The sequence below is a fragment of the Bufo gargarizans genome, chromosome 9 (genome assembly GCF_014858855.1).
Source record: "Bufo gargarizans isolate SCDJY-AF-19 chromosome 9, ASM1485885v1, whole genome shotgun sequence".
NCBI classification, from domain to species: domain Eukaryota; kingdom Metazoa; phylum Chordata; class Amphibia; order Anura; family Bufonidae; genus Bufo; species Bufo gargarizans.
This window is the reverse complement of record NC_058088.1, coordinates 172914243-172929531: the sequence shown is the minus strand read 5'-3', so window position 1 is coordinate 172929531 and position 15289 is coordinate 172914243. Positions and strand designations below refer to the sequence as shown.

Here is a 15289-nt window from a genome sequence, read left to right as displayed (position 1 = left end):
TGAGGGGCGGGGCCTAGCCCCTTGGTGCCTTACGGCGCTGACCACGCCCCTTGGTGCACTGAAGTCCTCAAATGCATCAAGAATAAAAGTATTTTTTCTCAGGAATGCTGTAACCGATTTTCACAAGACAGGTATCCTTGTGATCAGCAAGATCAAGCCTACCAGGCAGTATGTCTGGTTAAATAGGGTTGCTCCTGCTGACAAGTGCTTTTTAAAGGCTTATTCTGATACATTTTGTTCATAGCATCACTGGCCATGATACGCTAGGTACCTGGTGCTTGAGCTTCAATGTTTTCGTGAACCTATGCAAAGGATGCGGAGTCAAGGCCTAGTTTATTGACTGGGTGGTGTTATTGGTGCACTGTATGGCATTGTTATTTGGGCATTATATCGGTCATTCAACCTATGACAGGCCATGAAAACACCTGCCTGCGCCATAGATTTCACTGTTCAAAGACATTATCTAGAGGCACTGCCACATACACGGACCCTCTGCGGCAGCACTGTATAGTCCCCTATACATGATGCTTCTAGAGGAGAATACCACAATCATACAGAATCTTGGACAAAATTGTAGATCCAGTAAAGGCCCACCAGATACATAATCCTATGGTTGCCGTAGTATGGACAAAACACATTCTAGATATGGCTGTGTGCATGATGTCTTATACACTATATCCCCACGATCAGTATAGAATATATAAAAAATACATCTCATTTATTTTTTATTTCCCTTCAGCATGAAATATCCAAGCTCATGAAATAGTATCGTAGATGGTGATATTTATAGATCTAATTAGATTATAATAAAATTCATGTAAATGAACATTTTCTTTGCTGCTCAATAAAGTTGTATGCAGAAAAAAACCTGAAAAACTCGACTTATTGTATTATGTTACAGCACACTGGCATTGACCACCAAGCCTTAAAGGGTATCTGTCAGCAGTTTTTTCCCTATGACACTGGCTGACCTGTTACATGTGCACTTGGCAGCTGAAGGCATCTGTGTTGGTCCCATGTTCATATGTGCCCGCATTGCTGAGAAAAATGATGTTTTATTATATGCAAATGAGCCTCTAGGAGCAATGGGGGCGTTACCGTTACTCCTAGAGGCTCTGCTCTCTCTGCAACTGCTGCACTCTCTGCACTTTTACAGGACCAGGCAGTGAAAATATCATCACACCTGACCCTGTCAATCAAAGTGCAGAGGGCGTGACAGCTGCCTTTAAGTGTAATGGTAACGCCCCCGTTGCTCCTAGAGGCTCATTTGCATATATTAAAACGTCATTTTTCTCAGCAATGCGGGCACATATGGGACCAACACAGATGTCTTCAGCTGCCAAGTGCACATGTAACAGGTCAGCCAGTTTCATAGGTACAAAACTGCTGACAGATGCCCTTTAAACTGAACCTATCACCTGGTTTGGAGGCCACTAAATCACCGCCATCCTGTTATGCAGCTGGGATTTAGGGTCACAACCCCATCCGTCCCCACAAAGTAGAGTAAATTAAAACTGAACTTACCTGGAGGGGGGTACCATCGCTGGCTTCATCGGTGCAGTGCGGATGCGCCTGATGATGCTGAAGAGTCCTGGACTCTTCTCGAGGTAAGCCTGATTTTCGTTTACTATCCTTTGAGGGTATGGATAGGTTTGCTATGGGCAGGGTTGGGACCCTAAACCCCAGCTATATAACAGCATGCCGGTGGTCTCCAAACTTGGTGACAGGTTCCCTTTAAGGGGTGTATCACATTGACCCTAATGGCGACCTGCAGAAAGCCGAGTGGAGCCCAACAGGAGACGAAGTTGAATGGTGCCACCTTGTTCTAGCGATCTGCAGGGGTCCCAGCTGTCAGACCTACCTACTGGTGGCATATCCCCCTCCAGATGAGCCTGATCCACTGCTGGCACCTACTAACTATGAATGTTATAGAAGAGCAAGGTATAGCAACCTCGGGCACTCCGGCTGTGATAAAAACTACAATTCCCAGCATGCACACTTGCTCAGCTGGCCTCGAAGAACCATAGATGTGAATGGACCATGCTGGGAGTTGTAGTTACGAAAGCTGGAGTGCCAGAGTTTGCTGACCCCTTTTGTCGAGGATCCAGTGAAGAACCCTGGAGTAGGTCCAACCACACCATCATCCGTGAATGGGACCGTTGCGGAGGTGATGGTGTCACGGAGTCGGTGCGGGGCTGGGGCATTATGGGTTAAATTAACCCTTTCTATCATCAGCTCCGGATTCTTTAACTCTCTGACACCAGCTCTTATGGCCACGGTAGGATCCGAAAGGGCGGTCATTTCTCCTGCGGTGGGTAACCATGTAATATATGGTTGCATTAAGTGCTCCAGAGCAGGCGCTCTCATCTCTGAGCTGTGCTAATTAGTAATGGAATGCGAATATCTATATTCACGGAGTGACAACCTGACAACCACCACTTACACTTGTTACCCATGTACACATGTAATAAGAACGGAGGGTCTGAACAGCGCCGGCGACTGACAGATCCATCAGCCCAGTGAAGACACCAGCCTCGCCCAGGAATGCTCAGCGTTCTGCCAACTATGCCAGGCGTGCCCCAATCTCACATAGTGACAGCTCTGGCATGGGATGAATGAAATATAATACTAGATGCAGCAGCCGCACGCTCCCGGCTTGGCACAGTCAAACATGAATGGGTAGATACTTGTAACTCCGGTGCCAGCGCGTCATCGCCATCTCCTTCTAGATGAAAGGACCAGCTGTAGAATGGGCACTGGGTACATGAAGAGCTGCCAGTGCACCTGTAGTCTGTGCCACGAACACGACGATACGTATATTACCGAATCACCCATTATACATCTTCTGTATGCAGAGGAGACATAGAGGCGTATACAAGGGGTTATTACTGTATATACAGGGCACAGGGCTATATACAAGGGGTTATTACTGTATATACAGGGCACAGGGCTATATACAAGGGGTTATTACTGTATATACAGGGCACAGAGCTATATACAAGGGGTTATTACTGTATATACAGGGCACAGGGCTATATACAAGGGGTTATTACTGTATATACAAGGCACAGGGCTATATACAAGGGGTTATTACTGTATATACAGGGCACAGGGCTATATACAAAGGGTTATTATATACTGTATATACAGGGCACAGGGCTATATACAAGGGGTTATTACTGTATATACAGGGGCAGGGCACAGGGCTATATACAAGGGATTATTACTGTATATACAGGGCACAGGGCTATATACAAGGGGTTATTACTGTATATACAGGGCTATATACAAGGGGTTATTACTGTATATACAGGGCACAGGGCTATATACAAGGGGTTATTACTGTATATACAAGGCACAGGGCTATATACAAGGGGTTATTACTGTATATACAGGGCACAGGGCTATATACAAGGGATTATTATACATACAGGGCTATATACAAGGGATTATTATACATACAGGGCACAGGGCTATATACAAGGGATTATTATACATACAGGGCACAGGGCTATATACAAGGGATTATTATACATACAGGGAACAGGGCTATATACAAGGGGTTATTATATATTGTTATACAAGGGGTTATATACTGTATATACAGGGCTGTATACAAGGGGTTATTATACATATATACAGGGCACAGGGCTATATACAAGGGGTTATTATACATACAGGGCTATATACAAGGGATTATTGTATACTGAATATTCAGGGCACAGGGCTGTACAGAAGTGATTTTATATCCAGACAGTGGCAGTTCTTCACATACAGGGCTGTACAGAAGTAATTATTATGCACACATACAGGGCACAGGGCTGTACAGAAGTGATTATTATGCACACATACAGGGCACAGGACTGTACAGAAGTGATTATTATGCACACATACAGAGCACAGGGCTGTACAGAAGTGATTATTATGCACACATACAGAGCACAGGGCTGTACAGAAGTGATTATTATGCACACATACAGGGCACAGGACTGTACAGAAGTGATTATTATGCACACATACAGAGCACAGGGCTGTACAGAAGTGATTATTATGCACACATACAGAGCACAGGGCTGTACAGAAGTGATTATTATGCACACATACAGGGCACAGGGCTGTACTGAAGTGATTATTATGCACATTTACAGGGCTGTACAGGAGTGATTTTCTATCCAGACAGTGGCAGTTCTTCTGCATACAGGGCACAGGGCTGTATGGGGTGAGCAGTCTCCCCTCCTCTCCCCAGCTGAGCTCACTTCCTCCGGGGGCGGCCCACTATAAGTCCGGCCCCGTGGTGTGAGCGCCGCACAGGTTCGCGGAGAAGCATCCTCAGCATGGACACCTACCAGAAGCCCGAGGACAAGGACCTGCAGGCCCTCAGAGACGGCGCCAACCGCCTCAGGATCCTCTCCATCCGCGCAACATGCGCCTCCAACTCCGGGTGAGGGGCGCCCCTTTATTTATGTTTATTTTTTTGGGGATGTCTGTCTGTCCTTCCTAGCTCTGTGTCCCCGTCCCCCCTTCCTTCTTACACACGCGGTGTCCGGTATGTCATTCGTGTACCCTCTGATAACTCCTCCTGTCACAGGACACCCGTTACATGCCCCCCACGTGTGAAGTCAGAGCCCCTCCAGCACCACGTGACCTGCCTGCATGTGCTGGACTCTGCCTCAGTTTTGACCCCCCCCCCTCCTCCAAATTACACGTGCTGCATGGTGGTGTGGAATGAAAGGGTTAATGTGTAAAATGTCTGCAGGCCTCTCTGTATATTGTACTGCTGTAGCTCTGCTACATATCCTTAAAGGGGACGTCCACTTTTTAGCCATGACCATGTGGGAGGCTGGCGATCAGACGCTGTTGTAGTATTGCCCATTTTCACCAGTGGCACCACTTCATATCTTTGCATTAAATATGGCGCATAGGTTTGATGTGTTTATCCATAATGGTCACTCCCCTTATGTGCCGTATAGTCTGGTATTTTGGAACTATTCTCCCTTGTATAATCCCCCCCCCCCCCCCCTCCATTGTTGTGGTGCATCGATCGCTGATGGTGCCACACAAAGGATGGCCGGAGCACATGGCGGTTTCCCTAGATCATGGTGGCACATTGGCAGAGATGCCAGGGTCCTGCGGGGTAATTTAGCTTCTGTTCTATTCATATACTTGGGCCGCGCTCCTCCTCAGGCCCCACTTACCCTGATCTTGCCCTAATACAAGGGGCTGGAGACCGGTGATGCCGCTGTCTGCAGGTCGGGGGCGCCGTAACCTTGAAGTCTGACCTATTGCCCATAGGATCTTATGAGAGGATCTTGCGGTCGTTGACCTTTTTTATAAACTTGACTAGCAATATGTGCGGTGAGCCCTGGTCAGGACAGAGTTAAATATTACCTGCCGTCCTTGGCTTGTGGACCAGACCGGGGCTGGAGCAGAACAGAACAGACATGGCGGAAATCACAGGGGGCTGCCAGCGAGGGGGTCTCATTACTAAGTTTTCAAGCAAACTTGAGTTAAAGGTATAAAAATGGGTGTGAGGGGGGGGGGGGATATAAAGGGGCGGTCTGAACCATGAGTTAAAAAAAATATAGATGGGGATATATATATCTCTATCACTTTCCTATTGAATGCTGCTCTGGCAGCCCAAAAGTGTGACCCACTCCTGTCTGCAGAACGAGGCCCCCAAAGTGAAGGAGAGCCCGCCACACCCGCGCAGTGTGCTCTCCATTAATCGCTATGGGACTTCCAAAAAAAAATGGCAGAGCAAGAGCTCCACTAGACACAGAAGTCCCATAGCGGTGAATGGAGGGTGGCCCCACATGTGTGCCTGCTCTCCGTCTGGAAATGAGGGTGGGACCTGATGCCATATCCCAGCGATGTGCCACCAACGTCCGTGATGTGCCACCCCCTTTATAAACTCTTTTGAATATCGAAATATTAGAAAGGAGGCAATAAAGACAAACTAATCTCTTCATGATCTTGGTGAGGAGGAAACGCAGCCGTTGAATTCTCCCTTGACATTGAGTAGTGACAGAAGATTACTTACAGGGGTCGGCCTACAAAAAAATTCAGTTTTTTCATACCAGCCCCTGGATCTGAGTACTTCAGTAATTGCATGTCATTAAACATTTAGCATAGCCAGTGTATTATTCAATAAAATGTATCTGATTAGCGCCACCTGCTGTTTGTTTGTCTTATTTCTTTGACTTGCTCGCTGAGATGGCCGCACATGCTCAGTTTCATCCTTCAGTTACCTCCTGAGCGGTGATGGGCAGAGCATGGACACGCCCCTGAGCGGTGATAGGGAGAGCATGGACACGCCCCCTGAGCTGCAGCAGAAAGGACACGCCCCTGAGCTGTCAGCTTGATATAAATCTAGCAGAGCAATGAATATGGAGATCTCTGGATCCATGTGAGGTACAGGGCTGGTTCTAGATGCGTTCGAGACGGTCATGTGCTGTATGATGTTTTAAAATGAATCACGGGGTAACCCCTTTAATATTTGGGGAAGGTGACGTTACTTACTGCCAATGACCTCCTATTGGATTAGATCTCCACCATAATAATCCAGATGTGTGTGTGAAATCTATGCACTTCCACTGGCGCGTTTTTCATTGGAATATGGTGATCGCAGTCTCTATAACCAGTTCCCTGGTGATGAGATCTGCCAACGTCATCTCCTTGCCTACACTTGACGCATCAGATAATTTTGGCCCGGAGTTCCCCTTTAATCAATGTCGTGCTGTAAGCATCACGTGCCTGCCATTAGGGGGCAGTATGTAGTCCGCGTGTTAATTGTGCAATGTCTTCTGCTCCTTGTGACAGGCATCCCACGTCCTGCTGCAGCGCCGCCGAAATCCTGTCTGTTCTCTTCTTCAACACCATGAAATACGACGCAGCTGACCCCGGCAACTGCAACAACGACCGCTTTGTTCTGTCAAAGGTGAGGACCGCCATGCCGGCTTCTGGTGTACCGATCACTGGGCGTGTACCGCTGAGGCCAGGAGCATGGAGTGAACAGAAGATCAGTGTTACTAGGGTTCTCTGGGCTACGGATCGGCGGGGGTCAGCACCCGGCACGCCCCCGATCAGCTGTTTCTGAATGCCGCGTATGGAGCAAAAGCGGAAAGCTCTGTAAAGTGTCGTTCCTGGCAATGGTGTACTGAAGCTCATCTACCCCTCACTTAAAAGGGAGCTGAGCTGCAGTACCCCAGCACGGCCACTACACTGTATACGGCGCCATGTACTTCTGAAACAGCGGATCAGTGTGGGGGGTGGACCCTCACTAATCTGATATTGGTGGTCATTCATATCTGTAGGTTCAGCACTTTGTGAAGGCAGCGGCGTTCACAGTAGTGCCACAGCCTTCTGTCTGCTCGCCAAGCACAGCGCTGTCTAGTGGCTGTGCTTGGTATTGCAGTTCAGTCCCATTCACTTCTAGGGGACTGGGCTACTCCTAGGCCACGTGACCGATGAACGTGACATCGGCCACGGCACTAGAGCAAGCACTGCTGTCTTTAACAGCTGATCAGCAGGGATCCTGGGTGTCGTACCCCCTCTGATCAAATACAGATCACCTATCAAGAGAGGTCATCAGTAAAAAAATAAATAAAAAAAATTACATTGCCGATTAGACCCACTTCAATTAAGGGGGGGGCAGGACTTGATTGTGAGGGTCTGACCTCGGTTTGTGGTGTCCTGGGTCTGCTTTGTAAATGCTCGGGCCCCATCCATAAGGTGACTCTTTCTGGCACGGCAGCTAGGGCCCCGTTCGCTTGTATAGGAGCTGCAGCTCCCACATGGTGGCACATATAGATGCGGCTGCTCCTGTATAAACTAGGAGAGGGATGTGGCTCTCGTAAATCAGAAATGCTGGTAGCACGATATTCTCCAGTGCATGTTGGTCATGGAGCTTTAAATGGTTTCTTGTGTTTCAGGGTCATGCTGCACCCATCTTGTATGCAGCCTGGGCAGAAGCTGGTTACATCAAGGAATCTGACCTTCTCAACCTGAGGAAGATTGACTGTGACCTAGAAGGACACCCTACACCGGTATGTACCTACAACACCTGGAATTGTCCTTAGGCAGCATGTGCCCTTAGGATTAGGACTTGCTGCGGCCCTGCCTGCAGCATCACTGCCATCTCATGGGCATCATGCAGTACTACAGAGATGGGACATGACCACATTCTGTAGTTTGTAAATCTGTCATATCTGCAGAAATGTTGAGCATTTTCCTACATTACTCTAGTGGTGAAGAAATGCTGCTGCCTTATTGTTGCTCGACTGGCCACTCCTTTAATTTCAGGGGTTTCCAGTCCCCCGTTCTTGTAATTGTGGGGGGGGGAGGTCCTACTGCTGGTACCCCCACTGATCTAATAGTTGTCATCTGTCCTGTGGATAGGGGATAACTTAATGTAACTGGGATACACCTCTAGGGGTTGTCCCAGTACACCTACAGGATAGGGGGTAAGTGGCTGATCTGCAGCGGTCTGTCCCCTGCCAATCGCTAGAATGGGGGCCCATTTAAATGTAGCGGTGGACACACGTGTGCTGCCACTACAATAAACTCTATGGAACTGCTGGGGATGGTGGAGTACAATTGCTCTGCCAACACTAGCAGCCCCATAAAGATGGAGTGGTGGTATAAATGTGTGTTCGCCACCCCCCATTTAAACATTGGACAATTTGTGATTGGCATAGGTCCCAGCAATTGGACTCCTGCTGATCAGGAACTCCTCTAGCCTGTGGCTAGGGGATAGGTTGTAATAGGAGAACCCCTTTTTAAGATGACCCATTCCCGTACCAGTGCACAGTGGTCTTCCCCCTCCTGTGACAGGCGAGAGCTGCTGAGTACCAACGGCTCCTACTCGGGTTGGATCTGGCCCATCTATGGATCTTCATTTCAATGACTGCCATATGTTTTCAGATCAGTTGTCAGTCTGCAGCAGCCCAGTGGATGGTCTCGGGGTGGCACAATAATCCATAGGTGCAGAAAAAGCAAGTCATTTGTAGTAATGCAGAGAATTCTTCTTTTACCAGAAACTACCATTTGTGGATGTTGCCACTGGCTCGCTAGGACAAGGTCTGGGGGCGTCGTGTGGCATGGCTTACACCGGCAAATACTTTGACAAAGCTAGGTAAGTCTGAGAAGGAACCAGTTGGCTAAAGGAAACTCCAGTCCGATACCTCCTTTCCATTGTAGACTGATGTACTGTCTTCTTCTTCTCAGCTACCGTGTGTACTGTCTGCTGGGTGACGGAGAATCCTCTGAAGGAGCTGTGTGGGAAGCCATGGCTTTTGCCTCTCATTACAAGCTAGATAATCTGGTGGCTATTTTTGATGTTAATCGTTTGGGGCAGAGCGAGGCGGCCCCCCTTCAGCATCAGACCGACATATACAGGAAGAGATGTGAAGCTTTCGGGTAAGTTGCCCCTCAACCAAATGCCTCCTGTACCTAATATTGTATTGTGGATTCTGCCCGTTCTGTGGTAACCACCTTCTGATTGCAGGTGGAACACCTACATTGTAGATGGCCATGATGTGGAGGAGTTGTGCTGTGCCCTCTGGCAGGCTGCCAATGTCAAGGATAAACCCACCGCCATCATTGCTAAAACCTTCAAAGGAAAAGGCATTTCTGGTAAGTAGTGGTATTGGGACTATATGTCCAGCCTGGCCGCAGTTTGCAGTAGGTTAACTAGAAAATGTATTTTTTGTCAAGGTGTCGAAAATCAAGATAACTGGCACGGGAAGCCGATGCCTAAAGATAAGGTGGACACGATCATTAATGAGATCCAGGGTCAGATCCAGACCAATAAGCCCCTGACCCCCACAGCTCCAGTAAGAGATGCTCCAGAGGTTAGCATTGCTGACATTAAGATGCCAACCCCACCAAGCTACAAAGTTGGTGATAAGGTAAGGAACGCAGGTGAGAAGTGTAAATGGTAATTACTCTACCAGTCGGCCTCTTCCTAATGTGCTGTGGGGATTTGGTGGGGTTTCTCATGCAGATTGCAACACGTAAAGCATACGGACAGGCTCTGGCTAAACTTGGCCATGCCAACAGCAGGGTTATTGCCCTTGATGGCGACACTAAAAACTCAACCTTCTCTGAGATCTTCAAGAATGAACATCCTGACCGATTTATTGAGTGCTTCATTGCTGAGCAGAACATGGTAAGTCACCTCGACTAATGGGGTTGTCTCGCGTCAGCAAATGGCATCTGTCATGTAGACAAAGCTTACTAATGTATTGTGATTGTCCATATGGCTGCCTTTGCTGGTTGGATTCATTTTTCCATTGCATTATACACTGCTTGTTTGCAGAGGTTACGACCACCCTGCAGTCCAGCAGCGGTGGTCATGCATGTGTGTTTTCAGAGGTTGGATGGTCATTGTCTATAACAGGCCAAGCAGCGATTATGTCAAGGCTTTTTTTTTTTTGTTTTTTTTGTTTTTTTTTCTAGCGGCATGTTTCTGCTGGCTGCTTGCGCAGTAGATGCTCAGCATGTGCAGTGCTGGTTTTTTGTCTTGATGTACTGATTATTTTTATCTTGCAGGTCAGTGTGGCTATGGGCTGTGCTACCCGCAGTCGCACTGTGGCTTTCGCCAGCACATTTGCAGCTTTCCTCAGCAGGGCTTATGATCATATTCGCATGGGGGCCATTTCTCAATCAAACGTCAACCTGTGCGGCTCCCACTGTGGAGTTTCTATTGGTGAGTGGCCATCTTTATACAGGTCTTGTAGTGCTTTGGCTTTAATGTCCTTTCTTAACACTTAGGTTATATTCACTTTGCATCTTGGTTGTCCATTTGCTGTATGCTGGGAAAGCTCCTTACAAACCTGTCAAAACTATCCATAAAATCATACCTCTGAGTGCTCATGGTTTTAAAAATAAAAATTTTACCCTGGTATTTGCATATAGCAAATGGACCTAGAGACAACGCCAAAGAGTCATGTTTTCTTTGATTATGCCTGTCCCATTGCAAAGACATCACCTATTCTATGTCTGACTGAAGGCCCCATCGCTAGGGCTCCTGCCGATTCTAAGAATGGGGGACCCTTGGACTGGAGCGAATGTCACACTTGTGCTGCCACTCCCTTCATCTCTGTGGGACTGCCTGCGATGGAGAGCACTTGTACTTTCTCCTGCGCAGCGGTGCACCACCACTCCATTCTAATGCAGGAACACAGGGGTGTAGGGGTTGAGCCCCCTCCAGTCAAACACTTATCCCCTATCAAACAATGGGGGGGCTTATCGCTAGGATATGCCCCCCAATGTCTGATGGGTGCAGTTCCCACTTTTTGGGACCCAAAACTCTACTTAAAACAAAGCTGACAGTCATGGCTGCCCTCAGCTAGTTCCTACAGGAACGCCAGAAATAGCTGAGGGTGCCGTCCGGCTATGTTCAGCACTCCCATAGGAATAAATGGAGGGTGCCCACACATGCATGGTGTGCCCTCCAGTACTTCACTTGCTCTAGAAGTATAGGTGCGGGTCCCACCTCTGGGATCCACACCTATAAGACGTTGGGGACATATCATTATGATATGCAACCAATATATGAAATCGACAACCCCTTTTAAGGCCCTTCAACATGAGCCAATAAATGCCTGAACGGTCATTCTTAAAGGGAACCTGTCCCCACGACAGTCATAGAGGGAAGGCTGATGGGGCACATCATGAGGGAACAGCTGCTGGAGACTGGAGGACCTCAAATGGAGTGGCCTGCACTTTCTCCAGACCTGAACCCTATTGAAAACCTGTGGGATCAGCTAAGTCACCATGTAGAGGCTCGTAACTCTGTACCCCAGAACCTCAATGACCTGAGGGCCGCCCTTTAAGAAGAGTGGGATGCCATGCCTCAGCGGACAGTAAGTCGACTTGTGAACAGCAGGAGATGTCCTTGTCAAGCTGTAATTGATGCTCAAGGCCACAGGACAAGTCACTGACATTTGTGGGGGTATATCCAGCACTGGGGTGGGCTCTTGTTTCAATAAATTGTTTGAGATGAGGAAATCACAATTGCTTCTACTGAAATGCCCGACTTTCATTATATAATATCACTGGAGCGGGAACTTTTAAAATTTTCCATAAACTATTTTTTTTTTTTCCCCCATAAACTTCACCTGAAAGTCAAATATCCTTAACTTTTTGCGAGTAGTGTATAATATAGACTAGCGTCGATCAAGGTGCTTGTTATGGGCAGGAGGTCTCTGTGAAGACCCTGACTTGAGCTAGAGCCACACATGAGTCGGGAAGTGTCAGTGATGGGCGTCTGACCTCTGTTCCAGGTGAGGATGGTCCCTCTCAAATGGCTTTGGAAGATCTTGCCATGTTCCGTGCCGTTCCCTCTTGTACAATCTTCTACCCCAGTGATGGTGTTTCCACAGAACATGCGGTCACATTAGCGGCTAATACCCCGGTAAGTGTTTACCCTCCCACTTATATTTCACATCGTCTGGATAGTCTCCGGTTTCAGGCCTTGCGTCTGTCCCCGTTACATTGTAGGGCATCTGCTTCATCCGTACCAGCCGACCAGACACTGCAATAATCTATTCTCCAGAGGAAAAGTTTGAAATTGGTCAAGCAAAGGTAAAATAGTCTTTCTGTTGCACTTGTGAAATATTGTCTGCTTTTGTTTGGAAGCAATTATATATTTTATTTCCTCTCTTTTACAGGTCGTACGTCAAAGTGATACAGACAGGGTCACGGTTATTGGCGCAGGGGTCACCTTACATGAGGCTCTGGCAGCAGCAGATGAGCTCGCCAAACAAGGTGAAACTTCTGACTTAGATGTTTTTTAGTTTTTTTTTGGGGTGAATGCTGCCAAACTCTGACCAGTCAAAACTGACAACGTACATACATAGTGGTTAGGTCCGGTTGTCAAGGCATTTACAGTAGTAATTGCAGAGGGACAAGACTGGAGCGTCTCCATAGAAATACAAGTACTTGCTTAAAATAAACGGGTGGTGGGTGAGCGGACAGGTCCTCTATAGTCCATACTGCATAGGCTTACAGCTAACATTTGGAGCAAGAAACGCATTAAAAACCCATATTTAGAGACTTGTGAATTTCAGGTTATAAAACTCGTCCCCTGCATAATGGGAATGGTTTTGAAGCTCATAGGTTTCTATTATAGAATTGCGTTATGGTCCGTGGTAACAGAATCCATGATGCAATTCACCTTTTACCAGTAAACAAAGCGTGAATAATTTTCAACATGTGAAACTCTCTCAGCTCTACCCACAATCTAAGGGGAGATTTATCCATCATAAGTTTTGCAGGAGTCTCCGTTGCCGTACTTGTTTACGGTTTTCTAAATTTAGGGCATCTTTTTAAAGGTATTTTAATAGACTGGTATACTAATGACCTCCAGGATGGGTCATCGGGGTCCGACTCCTGGGGCCCCCACCGTTCAGCAGTTTGAGAAGGCACTAGCGCTCACAGTAGCGATGCGGCCGCCTTGCAGCTTTCCTCTAGGCTGTGTGACATCATGTTCATCGGTAATGTAGCCTAAGAGCAGCTCAGCCCCACTGAAGTGAATGGAACTGAACTGCAATACCAAGCACAGCCATTATACAATGGATGGCGCTGTGCTTGGTGAGCAGGGAGAAGGCTGCAGCACTCGCAGGAGCACCGGTGGCTTCTCAAACAGCTGATCCCTGGTATCAGAACCCCACAGATCAGATGCTGATGATCTACCCAGAGGGTCTGGTACTTTTATTTTCAATATTTTGCTGGAATAAATAGCAGTGGTGTGTCTTCACTCTCAGCTGTCGGGGAACTAGAACTCCCAGCATGCTGGAGACCATTAGTGTACATTTGTGTTATTGAGCCTTTTGCTTGGTCTGTTTCTTCAGACATTAACATCCGCGTGATCGATCCATTTACCATTAAACCTCTGGATGCAGCGACCATTATATCAAGTGGTAGAGCTACTGGCGGACATGTCATCACCGTGGAGGACCACTACAAAGAAGGTAATGCTCGGTGCAAATTCTTGCTCGAGGAAAGGGGAGAGACTGCTCTTGATCCTTTCTTCCTGTTTCTTAAAGGGGGTTTTCCTGGGATTTTAATATTAATGACCTATCCTGAGGATAGGTTGTCAATATTAAAATCCCAGAGAACCCCCATTAAATATTATAAATATATATTTCCAGAGACATTTTAGATGGTGTCAGACTGTGGAGAGACCCCTTTCCCAACCTGTAACACCCATCTGGACCTTTTTATTGCACACTTCTAGCAATTGGGCCATAAATGTCCAGCAGGAATAAAAGACTAATGGCATAGTCATAACAATTATTACATGGGGAATGCAAGTAGTTGGTAAAACGGACATGTCAGGGACAAGTGCTCTTATAAATGATCTGCCATGTGTCCTGTAGTAACAATCCCTCTCCTTGTTCCAGGTGGTATAGGGGATGCTGTGGCTGCAGCTGTTGCGGGAGAACCCGGATTTGTAGTTCAAAGCCTCGCCGTCAAGGGTGTACCCCGTAGCGGGAAACCTACAGAGCTGTTGGAAGTGTTCGGCATCAGCGCTAAATGCATCGTGGAAGCTGTAAAATCTACACTTGCAAATTAGAGACCAAACTGTCTGCCTCCTGTGTACAGCGCTATTCAGCTGCCGATATTAGCATGTGTAACCGGTCCTCATGTCTGCTACCTCAGCGTAAATGGTTAACCATTCTGACATTTCCATGCCTCCATGTTGTGACACTAGCTGGTTTCTAGAGCTCCTTTCAATGATTCCATTTTTCTTATCTTTGTCTGATTTTTCCGCCATCATGCACTTAATAAAGAGAAGACTGATCTAAATGTTGTCCTCGTCACACTGGTAGAATATGCTGGCACGACGTTTCCATGCACATGACCATATTTCTAGTCTGTATCCAATCAGCAGTCTTTTTCTTTTGCGGATCATCTGTGGACACATTCATGTCTATGGGTCTGCAAAAAAAAAGCAGACTAGACATGGACATGTCTTTTTTACTCGTGTGTGTAAATTGCGGCGTGTACACAGCCAGTATCTGTCTTTGAAACCACATTTCGTTTAGCTGCCACCAAGGTGAGCTCGGTGCATACAGACAGTCCTAACCTCAGTATCTGAGGAAAGGGGTCATTATTTCAGAAGACTTATAGGTAGGCAGACAATGTCATAGAGCAGCAGGAAATGCTAGCAGAATGCTTGGGTGTATAGGGAGAGGCATTACCAGTAGACAGAGGGAGGCGCTCATGCCGCTCTACAGAGCACTAGTGAGACCTCATCTGGAGTATTGTGCGCAGTACTGGA

General features: G+C 47.3%; 1 protein-coding gene across 1 annotated transcript; it reads left to right on the top strand.

Annotated features, from left to right (window-relative positions):
* Positions 1-4275: 4275 nt before the first annotated feature.
* On the top strand, positions 4276-14814 carry TKTL1 (transketolase like 1). Its single transcript, XM_044305946.1, has 14 exons — positions 4276-4441; positions 6820-6937; positions 7932-8045; positions 9036-9133; positions 9226-9417; positions 9506-9633; positions 9715-9908; positions 10004-10168; positions 10552-10708; positions 12288-12418; positions 12505-12588; positions 12675-12771; positions 13857-13976; positions 14409-14814. Exons 1-14 carry the CDS (start codon positions 4335-4337, stop codon positions 14579-14581), a joined length of 1878 nt encoding a protein of 625 aa, XP_044161881.1. The 5' UTR covers positions 4276-4334; the 3' UTR covers positions 14582-14814.
* The last annotated feature ends 475 nt before the right edge of the window (positions 14815-15289 follow it).